This window comes from Chiloscyllium plagiosum, chromosome 11 (genome assembly GCF_004010195.1).
Source record: "Chiloscyllium plagiosum isolate BGI_BamShark_2017 chromosome 11, ASM401019v2, whole genome shotgun sequence".
Taxonomy (NCBI): domain Eukaryota; kingdom Metazoa; phylum Chordata; class Chondrichthyes; order Orectolobiformes; family Hemiscylliidae; genus Chiloscyllium; species Chiloscyllium plagiosum.
The window spans coordinates 11781512-11803570 of record NC_057720.1 but is presented as its reverse complement, the minus strand read 5'-3'; the positions used below and the strand labels follow the sequence as shown (position 1 = coordinate 11803570).

Sequence of the window (22059 nt, the reverse complement as noted above, 5' to 3'; positions counted from 1 at the left end):
TTTGGAAGGACAAATAAGAATGTGGAATACAGGGTTAATGGTAGGGTTCTTAGTCAGGTGGAGGAACAGAGGGATCTTGGGGTCTATGTACATAGATCTTTGAAGGTTGCCACTCAGGTGGATAGAGTTTGTAAGAAGGCCTATGGAGTATTATCGTTCATTAGCAGAGGGATTGAATTCAAGAGTCGTGAAGTGATGTTGCAGCTGTACAGGACTTTGGTTAGGCCACAGTTGGAGTACTGTGTGCAGTTCTGGTCGCCTCACTTTAGGAAAGATGTGGAAGCTTTGGAGGGGGTGCAGAGAAGATTTACCAGGATGTTGCCTGGAATGGAGAGGAAGTCGTACGAGGATAGGTTGAGAGTTCTCGGCCTTTTCTCGTTGGAACGGCGAAGGATGAGGGGTGACTTGATCGAGGTTTATAAGATGATCAGAGGAATAGATAGAGTAGACAGTCAGAAACTTTTTCCCCGGGTACAACAGAGTGTTACAAGGGGACATAAATTTAAGGTGAAGGGTGGAAGGTATAGGTGGGATGTCAGGGGTAGGTTCTTTACCCAAAGAGTGGTGGGGGCATGGAATGAATCCAGTCAGAATCTTTGGCGACCTTTAAGCAGCAATTAGATAGGTACATGGATGGGTGCTTAAGCTAGGACAAATGTTTGGCACAACATCTTGGGCCGAAGGGCCTGTTCTGTGCTGTATTGTTCTATGTTCTATGTTCTATATGGGTTCAATTCCTGACATGGCTGCCACTAGAAACTTAATTAGAATCTGGAACAGAAAGCTAATGGTGACCATGGACCTATCGCTTGTCATTTAAAGAAATAAATAAATCTGGTTCTCTTGTGTCCTTGAGGGAGAGAAATGAGCATTCTTAGGTGATCTGTCCTGATCCACAGTAATGTGGTTGACTCTGAATGCCCTGGCAAGCCATTCAGTCAGAAAGCAATTAGAATTGAGGAACAATTGCTGGCCTTAACAGAGGTTCCCATATTCCTTAAAGAAATATGTTCATAAATAAACGAGATGTATCTAACCTGAGTCCTGTCACACAACTCTAATCCCAACTGATATTTGAACGTGGAGTACTCTGAGCAGCGGGAACTGAGGTGTTAATTTTACAGCTTCACTTCAGAATCAGGAAGAAATTATCCAAATCTCTTTTAGTTCAAAAGGAGACAATTACATCCCAAGATACATCATCCCAAATTAGGTTAATCTGCAGCTAAAATAGCACAGGTCCCACACAGATATTCTACTGAAGATTCTAGGATAAGAAATTGCTTACTTGCCAATTAAAAAGAAACAAGAATAAACACGGGATTGAATGTGGGTTGATTTATGGGGAAATTGGATATTCCCATAAGGAAGTAAGGAACTGAAGCTATTCTGCTGGGATAAAAAGAAGAGGCATGGGGGAGTGTCATGTGTTGTATAAATAATGACACTGAGCAACTCGATTCAAAGATCAGTTAGTGCCCTCTATATTCCAGTTTTAACCACTTGTCAGCCCGTCCTTTTAAATATAAAGCTCAAGGCATCCTCAAAGTCACTCCATTCTCACTAACCCCAGAGAGCAGAGTCTTGGAATATAAATACTTCCTGACTTATCCTGATTTGCATTGCTCCTATGCCTTCAGTTCTTGTATGTCTCCAAGAGAGTATCTAGCTGGACAAAGTTAATTCCCTTCATCATCCTGAAACACTCAACCATATCTCTGAACTCCTGCTCTGTCCAAAAAAAACACAGCTCCTGAGGTCCATCTCAACAGCTTTGAGCCCGATGCATGAGGTGATCCCCTGCCTGCTGGGAACACTGATGTATTGGGCAGTATGGTGGTTCAGTGGTCAGCACTACTGCCTCATAGATCTCGGGACCTGGGTTCGATTCCAGTCTTGGGTGGAGTTTGCACATTCTCCCCTGTCTGCATGGGTTTCCTTCCACAATCCAAAGATGTGCAGGTGAGGTGGATTGGCCATGCTAAGTTGTCCCGTAGTGTCCAGGAATGTGCAGGCTAGGTGGATTAGCCATGGGAAATGTAGGGTTACAGCAATGGGGTGGTTCTAAGGGGTGATGCTCTGCAGAGGTTAGAGTGAACTCAGTACGTCTGCTCCATGCTGTAGAGATTCTATGATTCTCCAGAGCAGATTCTCAGCATGCAAGGCCAGTGAAACACAGCCAGACTCTGCACAGCAAGCTCCCATTTCCCTGACCTACATTTCCCCTGACTAATGCACCTACCCTACACATGCTTTGACCAATTCACCTGAGCTGCACAATTTTGGATTGTGGGAGGAAACCCACGCAGACACAGGGAGAATGTGCAAATTGCACACAGACAGTTGGCCAAGGCTGGAATTGAACTCAGGTCCCTACTGCTGTGATGCAGCAATGCTAACCACTGAGCCACTGTGGTTGAGAAAGAAATGGCCATAACCCTGAGGTTAACTCTGGTCCTCTTCAAAATAATGCCCTGGTCTCCCTCCACGAGAAGACAGATGGATCCTCAGTTTAATATCTCAGTCAAAGGGCACTACACTGGACCTCTGGCCTTAACTGGTGTACTAAAGCTCTGGGGTAGGCCTCCTGAGCAAGAGGTGAGTCTATTACCCAGTGAATAATACCTGTTGCAGTGGAGACACTGTGAATGGAGGTGATCAAAATCATAACGTGGTCCACGAATCATGAAGCAACGTGCTCCTGACTGCCGCCCTGCAGGTGGGTCCAAGTGTTAACATACTCTCTATGGGATTTGCCACTTCCCACGTTAAGACTGGCCAGCCTCTTGTGACTGGGTTTATCCTGCTACCACTTTTTATTTACACAGCGAGCATGACACAGAATAAGCTTGACCAGATCCCAATCCCTGTTCAGCTTTAAATGGTAATAGAATCAGGGAATTGTTAGCATCCACCAGGACAGGCCGATAGGAACATGTCTTTGTTGTTCGTATTCAATCAAATCAGCCTGACTGTTTCTAGCAAACACTTAATCTATTCACAAAGGATGTCTTTGGCAGTAGCTGATAGTCAGAGACACAAATGTCAAGACAATCGCTTGCTTCCTGTAATTGTGACTATCAGCTGATCATCCTGCATTCTCCCACAGCCTTCTCATTCTGAGATTCGTGTTACATCACCTTGAAAGGTCGACTGTCAAATCTTTGATGGCACCTTCTCACTTTAATTCCAACTCTCTCATCATTATTCAACACTTTTCCATAAAATTTTAGATCTCGGGTTTGTTGATTACATGACAGGTCCCCTTTGTTGCTGGCTTCTGATATGTTCTTATGGAGTTCTCTTAACGCCAAGCTACCAATTGCGTACGATGGAGGCTCCATTTGGTCAAAGCTGTGAGATACATTGCCCCTCAGGCTAGAATGGTTACAGAAGCTTGGTATTTGTATTTGCAGAGAAATATTGCTGCACACCCTTATCCTCACACACTGCCACTGGACGTATCATGGCTGCTAGTCACATTGTCTCTGGCTCTTTAGCACACTCAGACTTCAATGTGATGTCACTGCAGCATATGGGTGTAAAAGGATTGATACCAAGGAGTGCCCTAAGCACCACCCAGTATGATGATGTTAGATGGACAGAACAGTTTACGATCTCAAAATAGTGAGACCTAATATTTGGTCCTGCTCAAAGTTTGTGTAACAATGTCTATCACATTGATGTAGCCTGTATGTATTGCTACATACAAGAAGTAGTTTAAGAATATAGAACATAGAACAGTACAGGCCCTTCGGCCCTCAATGTTGTGCCGACATTTTATCCTACTCTAAGATCAAACTAACTGACATACCCTACATTTTATTACCATCCGTGTGCCTATTCAAGTCACATAAATGTCCCTAATGTATTTGACTCTACTACAGTCATTCCACACACCCACCACTCTCTGTGTAAAGATCCTACATCAAACATCTCTCCTAAACCTTCCTCCAATCATCGTAAAACTATGCCCCCTTGTGATAGCCATTTCTGATTATTCACTCCATCTTTGCCTCTCATTATCTTGCATACCTTTATTAAGTCACCTCTCATCCTTCTCCGCTTCAATGAGAAAAGCCCTAGCTCCCTCAACCCTTCTTCATAATACATGACCTCCAATCCAGGAAGCATTCCTGGTAAATCTCTTCTGCCCTGTCTCTAAAACTTCCACATCCTTCCTCCAATGAGATGACCAGAAATGAACACAGTATTCCAAATGTGGTCTAACCAGGGCTCTGTTGAGCTGCAGCATAACCTCATGGCTCTTAAACTCAATCCCCCTGCTAATGAAAGCCTATACACCATACACCTTCTTAACATCCCTATCAACCTGGGTGGCAACTTTGATGAAATGTAAGAGGCTCTTGTAGTTTGACAGGAAGGGATTTCTGCAACCTGACCAGGCCGTGTCTTTACCAACACTTGTACAAGATGGTGCCAGTGCCCTTCATTGTGAGCTGCCATGCTTATAAGACAACAAGACTTTCTCCAAGTCAAATGCTTCTAGCAATTTAAATTTTAATTCTGATATATGTCAGCCAGACTCAATGAGCTCTGACCAAAACTGCCTTTGGCAACGACATTTTTCCAAGGCTCCTTTGAAAGCACCTTCCAAGCCAGTAACATCCCCCACCCAGAAGGGTAAGGTCAGAAGTCACACAACACCAGGTTATAGTCTAACAGGATTTTTTGAAATCACAAGCTTTGGAAGCGCTGCTCCTTCATCAGGTGGAATGAAGAGAAGAACGCATATCTGACAAAGGAACAGTGCTCCGAAAACTTGTGATTTCAAATAAACCAGTTGGATTATAACCTGGTGTCGTGTGATTTCTGACCACCCCAGTCCACCACAAGCACCTCCACATCATGGCTAACCGAAGATTAAGCGCAGCAGATATATAGGAAAACCACTCCCCTGCAAGTTCCATTATAAGCCACTCACGATTCTGATGTGGAAATATATCACCGTTCCTTCAGTGTCACTGGGTCAGAATCCTAAACAGCGCTTGAAGTGCATCTACAGCATCACCTTAACATAACTGGAAAAGAGCAGTGAATTGCTGGCCTTGCCAATGACACTCACATTCCATGCAAGAATGGAAGCATTCCATTGTGAGTCAGAAGGAAAATATTGCAAAAACTGGAAATCTGAAACAAAACCAAAAAAATGCTGGAAATACTCATCAGGCCAGGCAGCAGCAGCTGCAGAGAGAGAAACAGGTTTGGGTTAATGACTTTTCACCAGAACTGAAAAATTCACTGGTTTTCTCTCCACAAGCACTATCCAGGTGCCAATTCACCAAGCTCGAGTATACCCTCTATGTACCTCGCCATCTTGTTTTCCACCTTTGAGATACTATCATTTTGTGTAAGCTTTTTGTTATCTGATCTGAGTGCTTTGGAGCATCTGAATAACATGAAAAGTGCTGCACAATGAATCACAGGATTAATACAATGCAGGAGGAGACCATTGGGCCCATTGTATATGTATCAGCTCTCCAATTCCCTGAATGCCAATCTCTCGCTTTCTCCCATAACCTGGTACATTCTTTCATTTCAAATTACCATTTAATTCCCTTTCGAATGCCTCAATTGAACCTGCCTCCACCTCATTCAGACAGTGCACTGCAGATCCAACCAACTAGATTCCATGAAAAAGCGTTTCCTCCTGTGGTTTCTTTGGCCAATATTTTAAGTCTGCACCCTCTCACTCTCGATCCATTCAAGGGAGTGTGAGAACAACTGAGTCAATCCAGACACAATCAGGATTTTGAATTCCTCTAATGAGATTTCAACTGGACTACTACACAGAGCTGTGAAAACAGTCCCGTCCATCACACAAACGTAATCAACGACCCCTCCCACCCCAGTTATACCCTTCTCTATCCTCTTCCATTGGGCAGAAGATATAAAAGTCTGAATACAGGTACAAGCAGATGCAAGAACAGCCCCATTCACACTTTTATCAGCCTTTCGAATGGATGTCTTTAAAGGTTAATATTGATCTCTATCTGCACTTTTTCACAGCTGTAAAGTCATATCCTGCACTGTGTTCTGTTACCCTGATGCACTGGTATAGTAGGATCTGCCTGTAAAGTATGTAAAACTTTTCACTGTACCTCAGCACACGTGACAGCAATAAATCAAACCAAATCAAATTAAAGCCTCTCAGCCTTCTCTTTTCTGAGGACAGCAGTCCCAGGTTTTTCAGTACCAGTCTTTCCTAAAGTGAACAAAGAGACCTTGGAGTGCAGTTCCTTGAAAATGGAGTCGCAGGTAGATAGGGCAGTGAAGAAGGTGGTTAGTATGCCTTTCTTTATTGGTCAGAGCATTGAGTATAAGAGTTGGAAGGACATGTTGCAGCTGGACGGGACATTGGTTAGGCCCCTTTTGGAATATTGCATGCAATTCTGGTCTCCCTGTTATCAGAAGGATGTTGTGAAACTTGAAAGGGTACAGTTGCCAGTTTTGGAGGATTTGAGCTATCGGGAGAGGCTGAATAAGCTGGGGCTGTTTTCCCTGGAGCGCGGATGCTAAGGGATGACCTTATAGAGATTTATAAAATTATGAGGGGCACGGATAAGGTGAATAGACAAGGTCTTTTCCCTTGGGTGGGGGGAGTCCAGAACTAGAGGGCATAGATTTAGGGTGTGAGGGGATAAATTTAAAAGGGACCTAAGGGGTAACTTTTTCATGCAGAGGGTGGTACGTGTATGGATTGGGTTGCCAGAGAAAGTGGTGGAGGCTGGTACAATTACAGCATTTATTTGAACAAGAAGGGTTTAATTGGATTTGGGCCACGTGCTGGCAAATGGGACCAGACTAATTTAGGATATCTGGTTGGCATGGACGAGTTGGACTGAAAAGTCTCTTTCCGTGCTGTCCATCTCTATGACTCTAGGACTCTAAGTGTGCAAAACTGAAGAAAACATTTAAATACCAACAACATTGACCCCATGTTTTGATATCATAAGTCTTTTGATGTGAAAGGAAGGATTACTTTCTATGGCATTATCATATATTACATCTCCATCTTCAATGACCACTGCTCCTACTCCATTTAAAATCTTGTCATTTAACACTTTCCTTAATCATCTGCTGAATCATTTGCACTGGACTGAGATAGTGTTTGGAGATGAAACATTTTAAATTAAGAAGCTTTGGTGAAAGCCTGAGGGAACCTGGGGAAGAAACAAAGGTATTTATGCTCTTACGATCTCAGAGCAGCTTCCTGTAAGTGGGATGTGGAAAGAGAACCGGACTTGAGAAGGAAGAAGTAAAATGCAGGGCTTTGGGGGCAAGTTCAGAGTCGGGGTGGGGAGATGAAGATTGGACTATGTTTTCACAGAGCTAGTAGAACCATGGTGAGCCGAATGGACTCCTTTCACGATTCCAAGAAAATCGCCAAGGTTGCAAAGCAGGGATCACTTTAGAACTGTAGTAGTAACAGAGTACGTGGAGATACAGGTTTACAGGCTGAGACCTAACCTCAGTTGAAAAATGTGGTGCTGGAAAAGTACAGCCGGTCAGGCAGCATCCGAAGAGCAGGAGAATTGACGTTTCGGGCATCAGCCCTTCATCAAGAATGTGGGGTGGGGTAGGGGGCTGAGAATTGAACTCCCCTTCCCATTCCGTCAAGGATATGCAAGTCCTTGGCCTCTTCCATCACCAAATCCTAGCCACCCAACGCCTGGAGGAAGAACGCCTCATCTTCCGCCTTGGGACCCAGGATCAATGTCGGTTTCACCAGTTTCCTCATCTCCCCTCTCCAACCTCATCCCATTTCCAGCCCCCCAGCTCAGCACCGCACTCTTGAACTGTCCGAAATGTCCATCTTCCTTCCCATCTATCCGCTCCACCCTCCCCTCTGACCTATCACCATCACCCCGCCACCTGCATCTACCTATCACCTTCCCAGCTACCTTCCCCCCAGCCCCACACTCCCCCCTCCTATTTATCTCTCAGCCCCCTTCCCCACTAACCCCCAACTCTCATTCCTGATGAAGGGCTTATGCCCGAAACGTTGGTTCTCCTGCTCCTCGGATGCTGCCTGACCTGCTGTACTTTTCCAGCATCACACCTTTCAACTCTGATCTCCAGCATCTGCAGTCCTCAGCATCTCCTGAGAGCTAACCTCAGCACAGGGTGTGGAGGGAGGAGGAGGAAAGAAGACACAAGGTCAGACGACAACTGAAACCCTTTATCTGCTTGATGCTGACCGCTCAAACACCCTTCCCACATCTACCCTGCCAAATCCCCTCAGAATCTCAATAAGGTCACCTCTCATTCTGTTGAGCTGCAATGAGTACAGACCTAAACTCTCTGAAACATATAGATATGGGTGTTGTGATGTAGGAAGTGTGGTATTCTATTGGTGCAAGGGAAGATCCCACATTACACCATGAAAGCTTACAGCAGAAGGGTACCGATGTTTCAGGGACAGCACAGAATCAGAAGCCAAGATGAATAATGATGGCTTTAGACATCTCCATGTTCAGAGGATTTCATACAAGAATGCTTACCGTGACAATCAGCCCCCTTTCCTGGAAATACTTGACCAATGGGATGGTGTTTTGTTTGAAGGTGGTCAGTCGTCTCTGGATGGCTTTGGGATTGTCGTCAGGGCGACCCTGTTGTGCTGCCCGTTTTTCCAGCCGCTCTTTCAACTGGTGACTCGCACAGGCCAGGAACACGACTAAATCTGGGGTGCAGATCTGTTGAAGTTAGGTTTAAAAAGAGAGGGAGAGAGAAAAGGAGCTCGTTGAAGCCGAATGAAAGGCCTATTCAAAGAATCAGCAGAACCCAATCCCACAAGCCTGCCAATTCAATCTTCACTGATCTGTCCCATTATCCCATCAGCCAACAAGGAGCTTAACTCAATTCCAGAAGCCACAACTGTCCAATCACCAAGGAAGGAGAGAATTGTACATATTTCCCTTTTGTCGGGGAAGTGAAGGCATTTGGTATGTTTACCTTTATTGACCAGAGTATTGAGTACAGGAGTTGGGAGGTCATGTTGCGGCTGTACTGGACGTTGGTTAGGCCACTTTTGGAATATTGTGTGCAATTCTGGTCTCCTTCCTATCGGAAGGATGTTGTGAAACTTGAAAGGGTTCAGAAAAGATTTAGAAGGATGTTGCCAGGGCTGGAGGGTTTGAGCTACAGGGAGAGGCTGACTAGGATGGGGCTGTTTTCCTTGGAGCGTCAGAGGCGGAGAGGTGACCTTAGAGAGGTTTATAAGATCATGAGGGGCATGGATAGGGTAAATAGAGAAGGTATTTTAAATGGACGGGGGGATTCCGAAACTAAAGAGCATGGGTTTAAAGTGAGAGGGGAAAGATTTGAAGAGTATCTGAGGGGCAACTTTTTCACACAGAGGGTGGTGTGTATGGACTGAGCTGCCAGAGGAAGTGGTGGAGGCTGGTACAATTGCAACATTTAAAAGGCATCTGGATGGGTATATGAATAGGAAGGGTTTGGAGAGATAAGGGCCAAGTGCTAGCAAATGGGACCTGATTTCTTTAGGATATTATGGACGAGTTGGACTGATGGTTCTGTTTCCGTGCTGTACATCTCTATGACTATAACTCCAGATAAAAGCGAATGACTGTGGATACCGGAAATCTGAGGCAAATACAGAGAAAGTTGCAGAGAGAATAAGAGTTAACATTTTGAGTTTGGTATGACGGGAAATGTCAACTGTTTCTCTATCCACAGGCGCTGCCAGACCTGCTGAGTTTCTCCAGCAATTTCTGTATTTGTTCTGTCCAAAAGTGCCCCCTGCTTTAATTTTTAGAAGATTTTGATTCTTCGAATTGGAATTAGTGATTCATTTTTGGGTTGAATATTGTCACAAGTGAAAGAGTCTTGTGTCTGGGAATGAAAGCTGGGACCCCACATTGATGGTGGGCAACATCACTGGAAAAAGAGTTAATGTTTTGAATCAAATAGGACTCCTCTTCAGGGAAGATGTCATCTGAAGAAGAGTAATTGTCAATTCGAAATGCTATCTGTGTTTCTCACCCCACAGATGCTGCCAAACCTGCTGAGTTTCTCCAGTGTTCCCTGTTTTAGTTTCAGATTCCAACATCAAAAGGGTAACTAGGGAGAGATTAGGGCCCCTAATAGATCAGCAAGGCATCCTATACGTGGAACCACAGGAGTTGGAGGAAGATACTAAACAAGTATTTTGCATCAGTGGATACTGTGGAGAAAGACATGGAAGATACAGAATGTGGGGAAATAGGTGGTGACATCTTGAGAAATGTCTGTATTACAGAGGAGGTGGTGCTGGGTGTCTTGTAACACATAAAAGTGGATAAATCCCCAGTACTCTAGAACTCTGTGGGAAGCTAGGGAAGTGATTGCTGGGCCCTTTGCTGAGATATTTATATCATCGATAGTCACAGATGAGGTGCCAAAGGACTGGAGGTGGCAAAAATGTGCCACTATTTAAGAAAGGTGGTAAGGAAAAGCCAGGGAACTATAGACTGATGAGCCTGACATTGGTGGTGGGCAAGTTATTGGAGGGAATCCTGAGGGACAGGATTTACATGCATTTCAAAAGGTAAGGACTGATTAAGGACAGTCAACATGGTTTTGTGCGTGGGAAATCGTGTCTCACAAACTTGAGTTTTTGAAGAAGTAACAAAGAGGAGTGATGAGGGCAGAGCGGTAGATATGATCTATATGGACTTCATTAAGGCGTTTGACAAGGTTCCTCATAGTCGACTGGTTAGCAAGGTTAGTGGTGGAGGGTTGTTTTTCAGACTGGAGGCCTGTGACCAGTGGAGTGCCACAACGATCTGTGCTGGATCTACTACTTTTCATCATTTATATAAATGGTTTTGATGTGAACATTGGAGGTGTAGTGGACAGCAAAGAAGGTTACCTCAGAATACAATGGGATCTTGATCAGATGGGCAAATGGGCTGAGGAGTGGCAGATGGAGTTTAATTTAGATTAATGTGAGGAGTTGCATTTTGGAAAGGCAAATTAGAACAGGACTTATATACTTAATGGCAAGGTCCTGGGGAGTGTTGCTGAACAAAGAAACCTTGGACTGCAGGATTATAGTTCCTTGAAAGTAGAGTTGCAGGTAGATAGGATAGTGAAGAAGGCACTTGGTATGCTTTCCTTTATTGGACAAAGCATTGAGTATAGGAGTTGGGAGGTCATGTTCCAACTGTACAGGACATTGGTTAGGCCATGTTTGGAAAATTGTGTGCAATTCTGGTCTCCCTCCTATTGGAAGGATGCTGTAAAACTTGAAAAAGGTTCAGAAAATATTGACAAGGATGCTGCCAGAGTTGGAGGAGTTTGAGCTGTAGGGAGAGGTTAAATAGGCTGGGGCTGTTTTCCCTGGAGCATCGGAGACTAAGAGGTGACCTTAGAGGTTTATAAAATCATGAGGGGCATGGATAGGATAGGGGTGGGGGAGTCCAGAACTAGAGAGCATAGGTTTAGAGTGAGAGGTTAACAATTTAAAAAGGACCTAAGGGGCAACGTTTTCACACAGAGAACGGTGTGTGTATGGAATGAGCTGCCAGAGGAAGTGGTGGAGGCTGGTACAATTACAGCATTTAAAATGCATCTGGATGGAAATATGAATGGGTAGGGTTTAAAGGGATATGGGCCATGTGCTGGCAAATGGGATTAGATTAGGTTAGGATATCCAGTCGGCACGTGCGAGTTGGACCGAAGGGTCTGTTTCTGTGTTGCTACATTAGAAGGTGCGTGTTAATGACTGGGGGGAGGGAGTCTTTGAATCACTGCGAAGGTTGTTAAAAGCCCAGGATGGAATGAAGGGTTCCTCCTCCTAATACCAGGAGCATAGGAGCATCAAGGCAAGGCTTTAAGGGGTAGGCTTGGAGATAGTAATGACTGCAGATGCTGCAGGTCCAAGTTGATAAAATGTGAACCTGGAAAAGCACAGCTGGCTAGTCCTGTTAAAGGGTCCAGACCCAGAACGTTGACTTTCCTGCTCCTCTGTTGTTGTCTGACCTGCTGTGCCTTTCCAACTTCACATTTTATCGACTTTAAGGGGAGTGTCATTACCCCTGGAGTGTTAATCCAGAGACCCATACAACGTTCTAGGGACCTGGCTTTGAATCCTGCCACTGCAGATGGTGGAACGTGAATTCAACAGAAATCTGGAATCTACTGATGACCACGAACTGATTGTCAGAAAAACCCATCTCGTCCTTTAGGAAGAGAAATTGCCTCCTTACTTGGTCTGGCCGACATGTAACTCCAGACCCACAGCAATGTGGTTGACTCTTAACTGCCCTCTGGGTGATTAGGGATGGGTAATAAATGCTGGACTAGCCAGCAACACCCTCATCCTGTGAATAAATATTAAGAAAAGTGTCCTCTGCCAGCCATTTAACTAAATCAAGGCTGATCTTCTACCTCCATGTTATTTTCCTGTAAGCTCCATAATACCGAGAAATGTATCCATCTGTATTTCTCATGTTCTCACAATCCTTGGTGATAGCCCTGCCAAGGAGAAACACAGTAAAGAGCTCCATACCTGGTCCTCGAAGGACAACACTTGAGCAACATCCCTGGGGAATCCGTCAATGACAAACCCTTGGGCGTCTGGGAGCTGCATCAAACGGCGTTTGATCTCAGTGATGGTTGTTTCCTTCAGAAGGAGAGACACACACGAGAGGACAATTCAATCCAAATGTACTCAGGTTATCCTGAAGAATGTTAAAAGTGAGGGTTATAACAAGACTGATTTGTTCAGGTAGGGGAAGACAGTGTCTTTCACTGGTAATGTCACTAAGGTCCAAAAACCCCAGGCTAATCACACAACTACAGGAGGTTTTGAGGCACAGGTGGAGGCCATTTGGCCCATTGTATCTGCTACACAGTTTGTTTAATAATCCAGGGACATGGGTTCAAATCCCACCACAGCAGAATTAAATTTCATGAATAACATCTAGAACATAGAACAATACAGCACAGAACAGGCCCTTCGGCCCACGATGTTGTGCCGAACATTTGTCCTAGCTTAAGCACCCATCCATGTACCTATCCAATTGCCGCTTAAAGGTCACCAAAGATTCTGACTCTACCACTCCCACAGGCAGCGCATTCCATGCCCCCACCACTCTCTAGGTAAAGAACCCACCCCTGACATCTCCCCTATACATTCCACCCTTCACCTTAAATTTATGTCCCCTTGTAACACTCTGTTGTACCCGGGGAAAAAGTTTCTGATTGTCTACTCTATCTATTCCTCTGATCATCTTATAAACCTCTATCAATTCACCCCTCATCCTTCGCCGTTCCAATGAGAAAAGGCCTAGCACTCTCAACCTATCCTCATACGACCTATTCTCCATTCCAGGCAACATCCTGGTAAATCTTCTCTGCACCCTCTCCAAAGCTTCCACATCTTTCCTGAAGTGAGGCGACCAGAACTGCACACAATACTCCAAATGTGGCCTAACCAAGGTCCTGTACAGCTGCAACATCACTTCACGACTCTTGAATTCAATCCCTCTGCTAATGAACGCTAATACACCATAGGCCTTCTTACAAGCTCTATCCACCTGAGTGGCAACTTTCAAAGACCTATGAACATAGACCCCAAGATCCCTCTGTTCCTCCACCACACTAAGAACCCTAAATATATCTGAAATATAAAGCTAGTCTCAGTGGTGGCGACCATGAGAACTATTATCCATTGTCATTAAAAAACCATCTGGTTTATCTGACAATGATTAGGGAAACAAATCAGCTGGTCTGGTCCACATGGGTCTCCAGACCCGTAACAACGTGGCTGACTCTTAACTGCTGTCGGAAATGACTGAACAAGCCGTCCTGTCCAGCAGTAATTTGGGATGGACAACAAATATTGGCCTTGCCAGTGCTGCCCACAACGTATGAAAGAATAAAGTGAACAGCTAATAGAACCTTGACCTGTGCAGTTTTCTATTATCTGCAATAGGAGAAAGTGAGGTCTGCAGATGCTGGAGATCAGAGCTGGAAATGTGTTGCTGGAAAAGCGCAGCGGGTCAGGCAGCATCCAGGGAACAGGAGAATCGACGTTTCGGGCATAAGCCCTTCTTCAGGAATCGTCGATTCTCCTGTTCCCTGGATGCTGCCTGACCCGCTGCGCTTTTCCAGCAACACATTTCCAGCTATTATCTGCAATAGCCAACCTGTGATTTTATACAAATTAAAACCGTTAAATGTCAAGCTTGCAATTTCATTGCCTTTATCAGCCTCCTATTTTAAACTAATTAACTTGGATTTACAAAACATTCAAGTACTCTTGACGCATAGTCACTGTTGTAAATACAACAGCACTGTGTACAGCAACTTTCCACAATGTGATCGTAACTACGTCATTTGTTTAAAGTTTAAACATCAGGCAGGATTATGTCACCTATATTTCTTCAAAACAGGAAAATGGAGCTCCAGCTTAAGAGATATGTACTGTCCCTTTCTTTTTCTGTGCATCTTTCTCTGTCTCCCTCTCTGTCTCTCGTTCTCTTTCATCACCTCTGTGCCTTTTCTCTCTCACCACCTCTGTGTTTGTCTCTCTCTCTATATATCTCTCTGCCTCTCTATCTCTCTCGGTGTCTCTATCTCTGTGCATCTCTCCCTGCATCTCTGTTTCTCTCTGCCTGTGTCTTGCTCTCTCTTTCTCTCACCACCCCTCTGTGTCTCTCTACTACTGTGTGTCTCTCTTTCTCTGTCTCTGTGTGTATCTCTGTGTGTGACTCTGCCTCTCTTTCTCTCTGTGTGTGTCTCTTTCCCTGTGTCTCTCTGAACAGAGGCTCAGAATACTGCGGCAAGAAAATCATCTCAAAGCCTGTCCATTGTCCACAAGGCACAAGTCGGGAGTGTGTTGGAATACTCCCTACTTGTCTGAGTGAGTGCAGCTCTAATACAGTGGCTCAGTGGTTAGCATTGCTGCCTCACAGTGCCAGGGGCCCGGTTCAATTCCAGCCTTGGGTGACTGTCTGTGTGGAGTTTGCACATTCTCCCTGTCTCCTCTGGATGCTCTGGTTTCCTCCCACAATCCAAAGATGTGCAAGCCAGGTGAATTGGCCATGCTAAATTGCCCATAGTGTCAGGTGCATTAGTTAGGGGTAAATATAGGGTAGGGGAATGGGTCTGGGTGGGTTAGTCTTTGGAGGGTTGGTGTGGACTTGTTGGGCTGAACAGCCTGCTTCTATACTGTAGGGAATCTAATCTAAACGCTGAAGAAGCTTGACACCATCGTGAACAAAGTGGTCTACTTGATGACAGCACGCTCACAAACAACTACTCCCTCCAGTGCCATTGTTCAGTAACAATAGAGTATACCACCTACAAGATGCACTATAGAAATTCACCAAAGCTACTTAGGCACCTATTCATGCAATTCAAACACCATCCTGACTTGGAAATATATCACCATTACCTCAGTGTTGCTGGGTAAATCTGCTGGAACTCCCTCCCTACCAGCATTGTGGGGATATCTACACCAAATGGACTGCAGCAATTCAAGATGGCAACTGGGAACTGACCCAAATGCTTTTGGTGAGACCAAGCTGAAATACCGTGTGTGACCACAACTTCCATACTTTAGGAATTAAAGATAATTTTCTAATCAATCTGTTCAGAGATGTTATTACACACTTCTAGACCATGTCAGACTTGAATCCTCTGTCAAAGGTAGCGACACTACCACAGCACCTGTCTCTGTAAGGAATGGATATAGATACTATGATGTCCTAGGGTCATGGAAGTCTACATCACAGAAAAAGGCCTTTCGGCCCATTGTGTCTGTGTCAGTCACAAACAACTACCTCACTATTCTAATCCCACTTGGCCCATAGCCTTGTGTGTCTTGGCATTGCAGATGTACATCTGAATGCTTCTTCAATGTGATGAGGATTTATGCCTCTCCCACCCTCACAGGCGGTGAGTTGCAGACTCCCATCACCCTCTGGTTAAAACATTTCTGCTCACTTTCCCTCTCAGTCTTCTGCCTCTTATCTTAATCTATGCTCCCTGGTCAATGATCACTCAATGCTCACAGCTTTACATATCTCAATCATGTCCCTTCTCAATCTCCTCTGCCCCAAGGAGAACAACACAATCTTTCTCCATAATTGGAAGTCTGCAACCCTGGGCACCATCCTGGCAAACCTTCTCTGCATGCTTCAGTCCAGTACTCCAGTCACATCCCTCCTATGACGTGGGTTCCAGAACTGCACACTGTACTCCAGCTATGGCCTAACTAAGGTTTTGTGCAGTTGTCAGATGTGTTATGACAACCTCTGGAGCTTGAACGTGAACCTAACCCTCCTGGGCCAGAGGTAGAGACTTTACCACTGTGCCAAAAGAGCCCCCGTAAGGAATTAGATACTTGCCCTGGAGCACGGAAAAACAAAAGTTTGCAAAATTGTTTCCCAGGCTGAGTAAATTGGGTCTATCTGCTCTAGAGAGGAAATCTCATTGAAATGCAGACAATTCTGAAGGGGCTTGACAGAGTGAACGCTGAGAGGTCGTTATCCCTGACTGGGAAATCTTGAAAAACGGAGATGTGGTTGGGGCTTCAGATCAGCATTGAGTTGAGAAGAAATGTCCTCACCCAAAAGGTTGTGAATGTTTCCAATCCACACCTCAGCGGTTTGTGGATGCTCCAGCAATGGAACCATCCTATTTAAGGTTGGAAGGGACTTATGGCATTTCAGGGATTCAAGGAATGTTGGGATGGAGGGGACGCGGAGCAGGTGGGTTGAAGACAAGCAAGTGACGTTGGAGGTAAGTAGAGACTGCACTGAATGATGGACCGGATTTGAAAGGCCAAATGGTCTACTCCTGCCTCTATTTATTATGAGCTTAAGAAAAACCAAGTTCATTGGAATCATTATCACATCTGGTAGCACTGGAACTTGATTATTGCTGGGAAAAGATACACGTTATACTGTGGAATACTGTGTCCAGTTCTGGTCGCCCTACTATAGGAAAGATGTAGATGCTTTGGAGAGGGTTCAGAGGAGGTTTACCAGGATGCTGCCTGGACTGGAGGGCTTATCTTACGAAGAGAGGTTGACTGAGCTCGGACTTTTTTCATTGGAAAAAAAGGAGGAAGAGAGGGGACCTAATTGAGGTGTACAAGATAATGAGAAGCATGGATAGAATTGATAGCCAGAGACTTTTTCCCAGGGCAGAAACTGTTAACACGAGGGGTCATAGGTTTAAGCTGTTAGGCGGAAAGTATAGAGGGGGTGTCAGAGGCGGGTTCTTTACGCAGAGAGTTGTGAGAGCATGGAATGCGTTGCCAGCAGCAGTTGTGGAAGCGAGGTCATTGGGGATATTTAAGAGACTGCTGGACATGCATATGGTCACAGAAATTTGAGGGTTTGTACATTAGGTTTACCTTACATGAGGATCAATGGTCGGCACAACATTGTGGGCTGAAGGGCCTGTTCTGTGCTGTACTGTTATATGTTCTATGTTATTGAAGCTTTTCAGCTTGAGCTCGTCAGGATGGCACGGTGGCTGAAAGGCTAGCACTGTAACCAAAGGCACCAGGACGCAGGTTTGATTCCAGCCTTGGGTGACCGTCTGTGCGGAGTTTGCACATTCTCCCTGGGTCTTCCTCCAGGTGTTCTGGTTTCATCCCACAGTCCAAGGGTGTTCAGGTTAGGTGGATTGGTAATGGGAAACGCAGGGATAGGGTGGGGTGCTTTTTGGAAGATCAGTGTGGACCGGATGGGCTGAATGGCCTGCTTCCACACTGTAGGAGATTTACAAGTCTAGGACACTATGCAAAAATACCATCATCGAGAAGAAGAGTTGATTCTGTATGAGCAGAGAGTGCTAATTGGTTATTAAGTGCCTCAGAAACTCACATGACTGTTTAAGAGATTTTGCTGTTTGTAATTAGTCACCACATTCTCTAGACTGCAAAAGGGATAGACTATCCTTTAAAATTACATTTTTATGTGTAAAATACTTTGGGATTAGCATTGTGCTATAGAAATTCAGGTTTGCATTTTGGATAAGTAGTGAATTCTTTTCTCCCCCATGGGATGTTCCTGGTGCAGTATCACAACGTAACTACATTTACTGGACTCTGCAATCACTCTTAAGAGAAATTATACAAGCACGAGAATTGGTGGCTAGATAAAGGCTTTTACCTGAGGTGCCAATTCCCCATTGGTGATTATTTTGGCAATTAAACTCCACTTCCGGTTACAAGTTGTGTTGTGGATCATTTTCTTTCTGAGAAGGTCTCCCACTGAAATGTATTCAAATCCATAATGCTTGGCGATCTTCAGGCTCTGAGTACCCTTCCCACTGCCCGGACCACCTGAACAGCAACAGATGAGTGTATTAACAAAGAAATAATTGCATTTACATAGGGTCTCAATCTGTCACTACACACAACCGAATAAAGATCTGTTTAGACTGTAACTGGAATATTGTAGCTATTTCTTGACCCTAGACTTGAGGAAGGATAGGAGATGCTGAGGAGATTTTACAATGAGGATGGGGATAGCAAGTTTGGAGAAGATTTACAGCTCAGGTTGAGGTTGTGGATGTAGGTTTGCTCGCTGAGCTGGAAGGTTCGGTTTTGTTACCTAGTATGATGACGAAATGTCTGAAACATTGTCATTGAGCCTCCAGATGAAGCATTGGTGGTATGGCCCACTTTTTATTTATGTGTTTAGGATTCCTTGCGTTGGTGACATCATTTCCTGTGGTGATGTCATTTCCTGTTCTTTTTCTCAGGAGGTGGTAATTGGGATCGAAGTCAATGTGTTTGTTGATAGAGTTCCGGTTGGAATGCCATGTTTCGAGGAATTCTTGTGCGTGTCTCTCTTGGGCTTGTCCTAGGATGGAAGTGTTGTCCCAGTCCAAGTGGTGTCCTTCCTCATCTGTATGTAAAGGTACTAGTGAAAATGGGTCATGTCTTTCTGTAGCTAGTTGATGTTCATATATCCTGGTGGCTAGCTTTCTGCCTGTTTATCCAACGTAGTGTTTATTACAGTTCTTGCAAGGTATTTTGTAAATGACATTAGTTTTACTTGTTGTCTGTATAGGTTCCTTCAAGTTCATTAGCTGCTGTTTTAGTGTGTTGGTGGGTTTCTATGCTACCATGATGCCAAGGGGTCTGAGTAGTCTGGCAGTCATTTCCGAGATGTCTTTGATGTAGGGGAGAGTGGCTTGGGTTTCTGGACGTGGTTTGGGGAATTTCAAACCAGCATCTACAGAAAAACAATACATACTGGCCAAATGCTGAACTACAGAAGCAATCATGGAGGTTCCTGATGAAGGACTTATACCTGAAACGTTGATTCTCCAGGTCCTTGGATGTTGCCTGACCTGATGTACTTTTCCATCACTGTGTTCTCAACTACAGAAACCAAAATTCAAACTAAGCTGCATTGGAACATTATTTCAATAAGCCACCACACATTGTAACACAGAAAAACTATGAAGAGCAGAGAAAAATCAACTATACAGTATATTCAAAAAGAACGGGTACCCAATGAACACAGCCTGCTGAATTCTCAGCAACACACCCAAACAAGCAAACAAAATGCGTTATTTACAAAAACCGTGGAAGAACTGTAACAAACACTACATTGGACAAACAGGCAGAAAGCTAGCCACCAGGATACATGAACATCAACTAGCTACAGAAAGACATGACCCTCTTTCACTAGTACCTTTACATACAGATGAGGAAGGACACCACTTGGACTGGGACAACACATCCATCCTAGGACAAGCCAAACAGACACACGCACAAGAATTCCTCGACGCATGGCATTCCAACCGGAACTCTATCAACAAACACATCGACTTGGATCCCATTTACCACCCCCTTAGAAAAAGAACAGGAAATATCATCACCACAGGAAATGACATCACCAACCCAAGGAAACCTAAACACAAATAAAAAGCTGACCATACCACCAGTGCTTCATCTGGAGGCTCACTGATGATGTTTCAGACATTTCATCACCATACTAGGTATTGAAATGTCTGAAACCGAACCATCCATCTCAGTGAGCAAAACCTACATCCAGAATCTCAACCTGAGCTACAAATCTTCTCAAAACTTGCTATCCCCACCCCCATTGCAAAATCTCCTCAGCATCTCCTATCTTTCCAAAAGTCTAGTGTCAAAAAGTAGATACAATATTCTACTTATAGTCTAACCAGATCTTTACCCAGTTGGTCCTGAGATAGTGACAGATCAAGACCATCAGTGCTTTATCCGGAGGCTCACTGATGATGTTACCTAAAATGATGATGAAACATCTGAAACCAAACCTTCCAGCACAGCGAGCAAACCAGGGGATGGGGATGTTTTAACTATTTGACAGCAGGGTGACATGGTGGTTCAGTGGTCAGCACTGCTGCCTCATAGGGACCTGGGTTAGATTCCAGCCTTGGGTGACCATGTGTGTGGAATGTGCACGTTCTCCCTGTATCTGTGTGGGTTTCTTCTGGGTGCTCTGGCCTCCTCCTACAGTCCAGCCAGTGGGTCTGGGTAGGATGCTCTTCAGAGGGTCAGAGTGGACTCAATGGACTGAATGGCCTGCTTCCACGCTGTAGGGATTCTATCCTTCTAACATGAAGTTAGAAACATTGTGGTTTCCTCTTGGAGCAAGGAGTTTAAGGGTGTTCTGACAGAGGGGCACAAGACTATGACAGATTTAGATAAAGAATGTACCCATTATCCAATGATACAAAGACGAGGGAGCACAATTTTACAGCTTTGAGCAAATGATGTATGAAGGGTTTAAAGAAGAATTTTCTACTGTAGTGATTGAGTGTTAATGAACCAGAGCTTTTCCCATGAGGATGCTGGACGTGAAGACGGTCTATTTCATCAAAATGAAACTGGATGAGCATTTGAAGGGAAATAAACCGCGTTAATTATTCTTGACTGAGAACACAGACATCCACTAGACTGTGGGGCTAGCTGCACCCCAAGGAAAACAACTTTTCATTGACAACGCTGGCTGTTCAAACTCACAATCTTTATTTATACAGGAAAAAGAGTTTCAAGTGCTAACAGTTTCTGCTATTTGTAGTTTAAAGGGACTTGATGAATGGTGTTTTAATGACATAATGAAATTAGTTTTTTTAATAAAGCAGAAAGCTATGAAAAAATCTTGTTTTTAAAGCTTTAATACTCTGCTGTCACTATACAAACTTCAGAGCCATTCAAGCAAAATAAGTTAGTCTTTGTTCTGTTCCAGAGCCTGTTCTGCTCAGTACACTTATCGAAAAATCTTCAACTATTGAGCTGTAGAAACCACACAGCTGCTGAAGTTTTTTTACCCCTCTCCCTCAGAAATAGACTCTTCAAACAAATAACAGGCCTGCACTGCTAACAGATTCCATGTTAATTGAAATAACTTCAGGAAGGTTGGTATTCCGTCACCAAGTCACCCTTTATTTACACATTCATAGTGCCGAGGAAACTCGATTATCCGAATACCAATTATCCAAAAATCGGATTATCCGAAGGAGATCTTGAGGTCCCGATGGAAACGTTACGTCAAAGATGTGTTTCCAACAGTGATCGCATCTTTTGTGTACAGTGATTAAACAGGCATGGTCTCCAAATGACTGTCTGCTCACCCTCGCTCTCTCCCCACACTTACACTGGAGTTCTACACAGGGGTGTACCCTAACCCCACTCCCCTTCCCCAGATAATCTCTCCAACATTGTCCTGTACAAGGCAAAGGTGGAACCTGTCAAACAGTTGCAGTAAACAGGTGTGTGTGCGCGCTATTTGGAGACTTCCCCCACAAAGGCAACTCCAGCAGTCTAGTTGTTGGCGTCCAGTCTAGCTGCACTGGAGAGGGGGCGATTGTCTATGGGATAGGGGGACAGGCAGGTGGCTGTGTTGGTTGGGGTTGAGGGCGGGGGCAAGGGCAGTGTTGCACGGTGTTGGGTGTGGGGGCACTGTTGGACAGGATTGGGAGCGGGGCAGGTGTTGCATGGGGTCAGGAGCAGTGGGGCGGTGTTGCATGGTGTTGGGGTCGGATCCGTGTTGGACAGGGTTGGAGACG

At 44.6% G+C, this 22059-nt stretch overlaps 1 protein-coding gene across 3 annotated transcripts in view; it reads right to left on the bottom strand.

Moving 5' to 3' along the window:
- The window catches only part of ak5 (adenylate kinase 5), a 99922-nt gene that overhangs the window by 38512 nt on the left and 39351 nt on the right, over positions 1-22059 (bottom strand). For all 3 annotated transcript variants that reach the window (XM_043698687.1, XM_043698685.1, XM_043698688.1), the window contains exons 4-6: positions 18159-18331; positions 12536-12649; positions 8526-8717 (exon numbers count right to left, since the gene is read on the bottom strand). In XM_043698687.1, coding sequence (XP_043554622.1) covers positions 8526-8717; positions 12536-12649; positions 18159-18331 — 479 coding nt within the window. The remainder of the gene's footprint in view (positions 1-8525; positions 8718-12535; positions 12650-18158; positions 18332-22059) is intronic.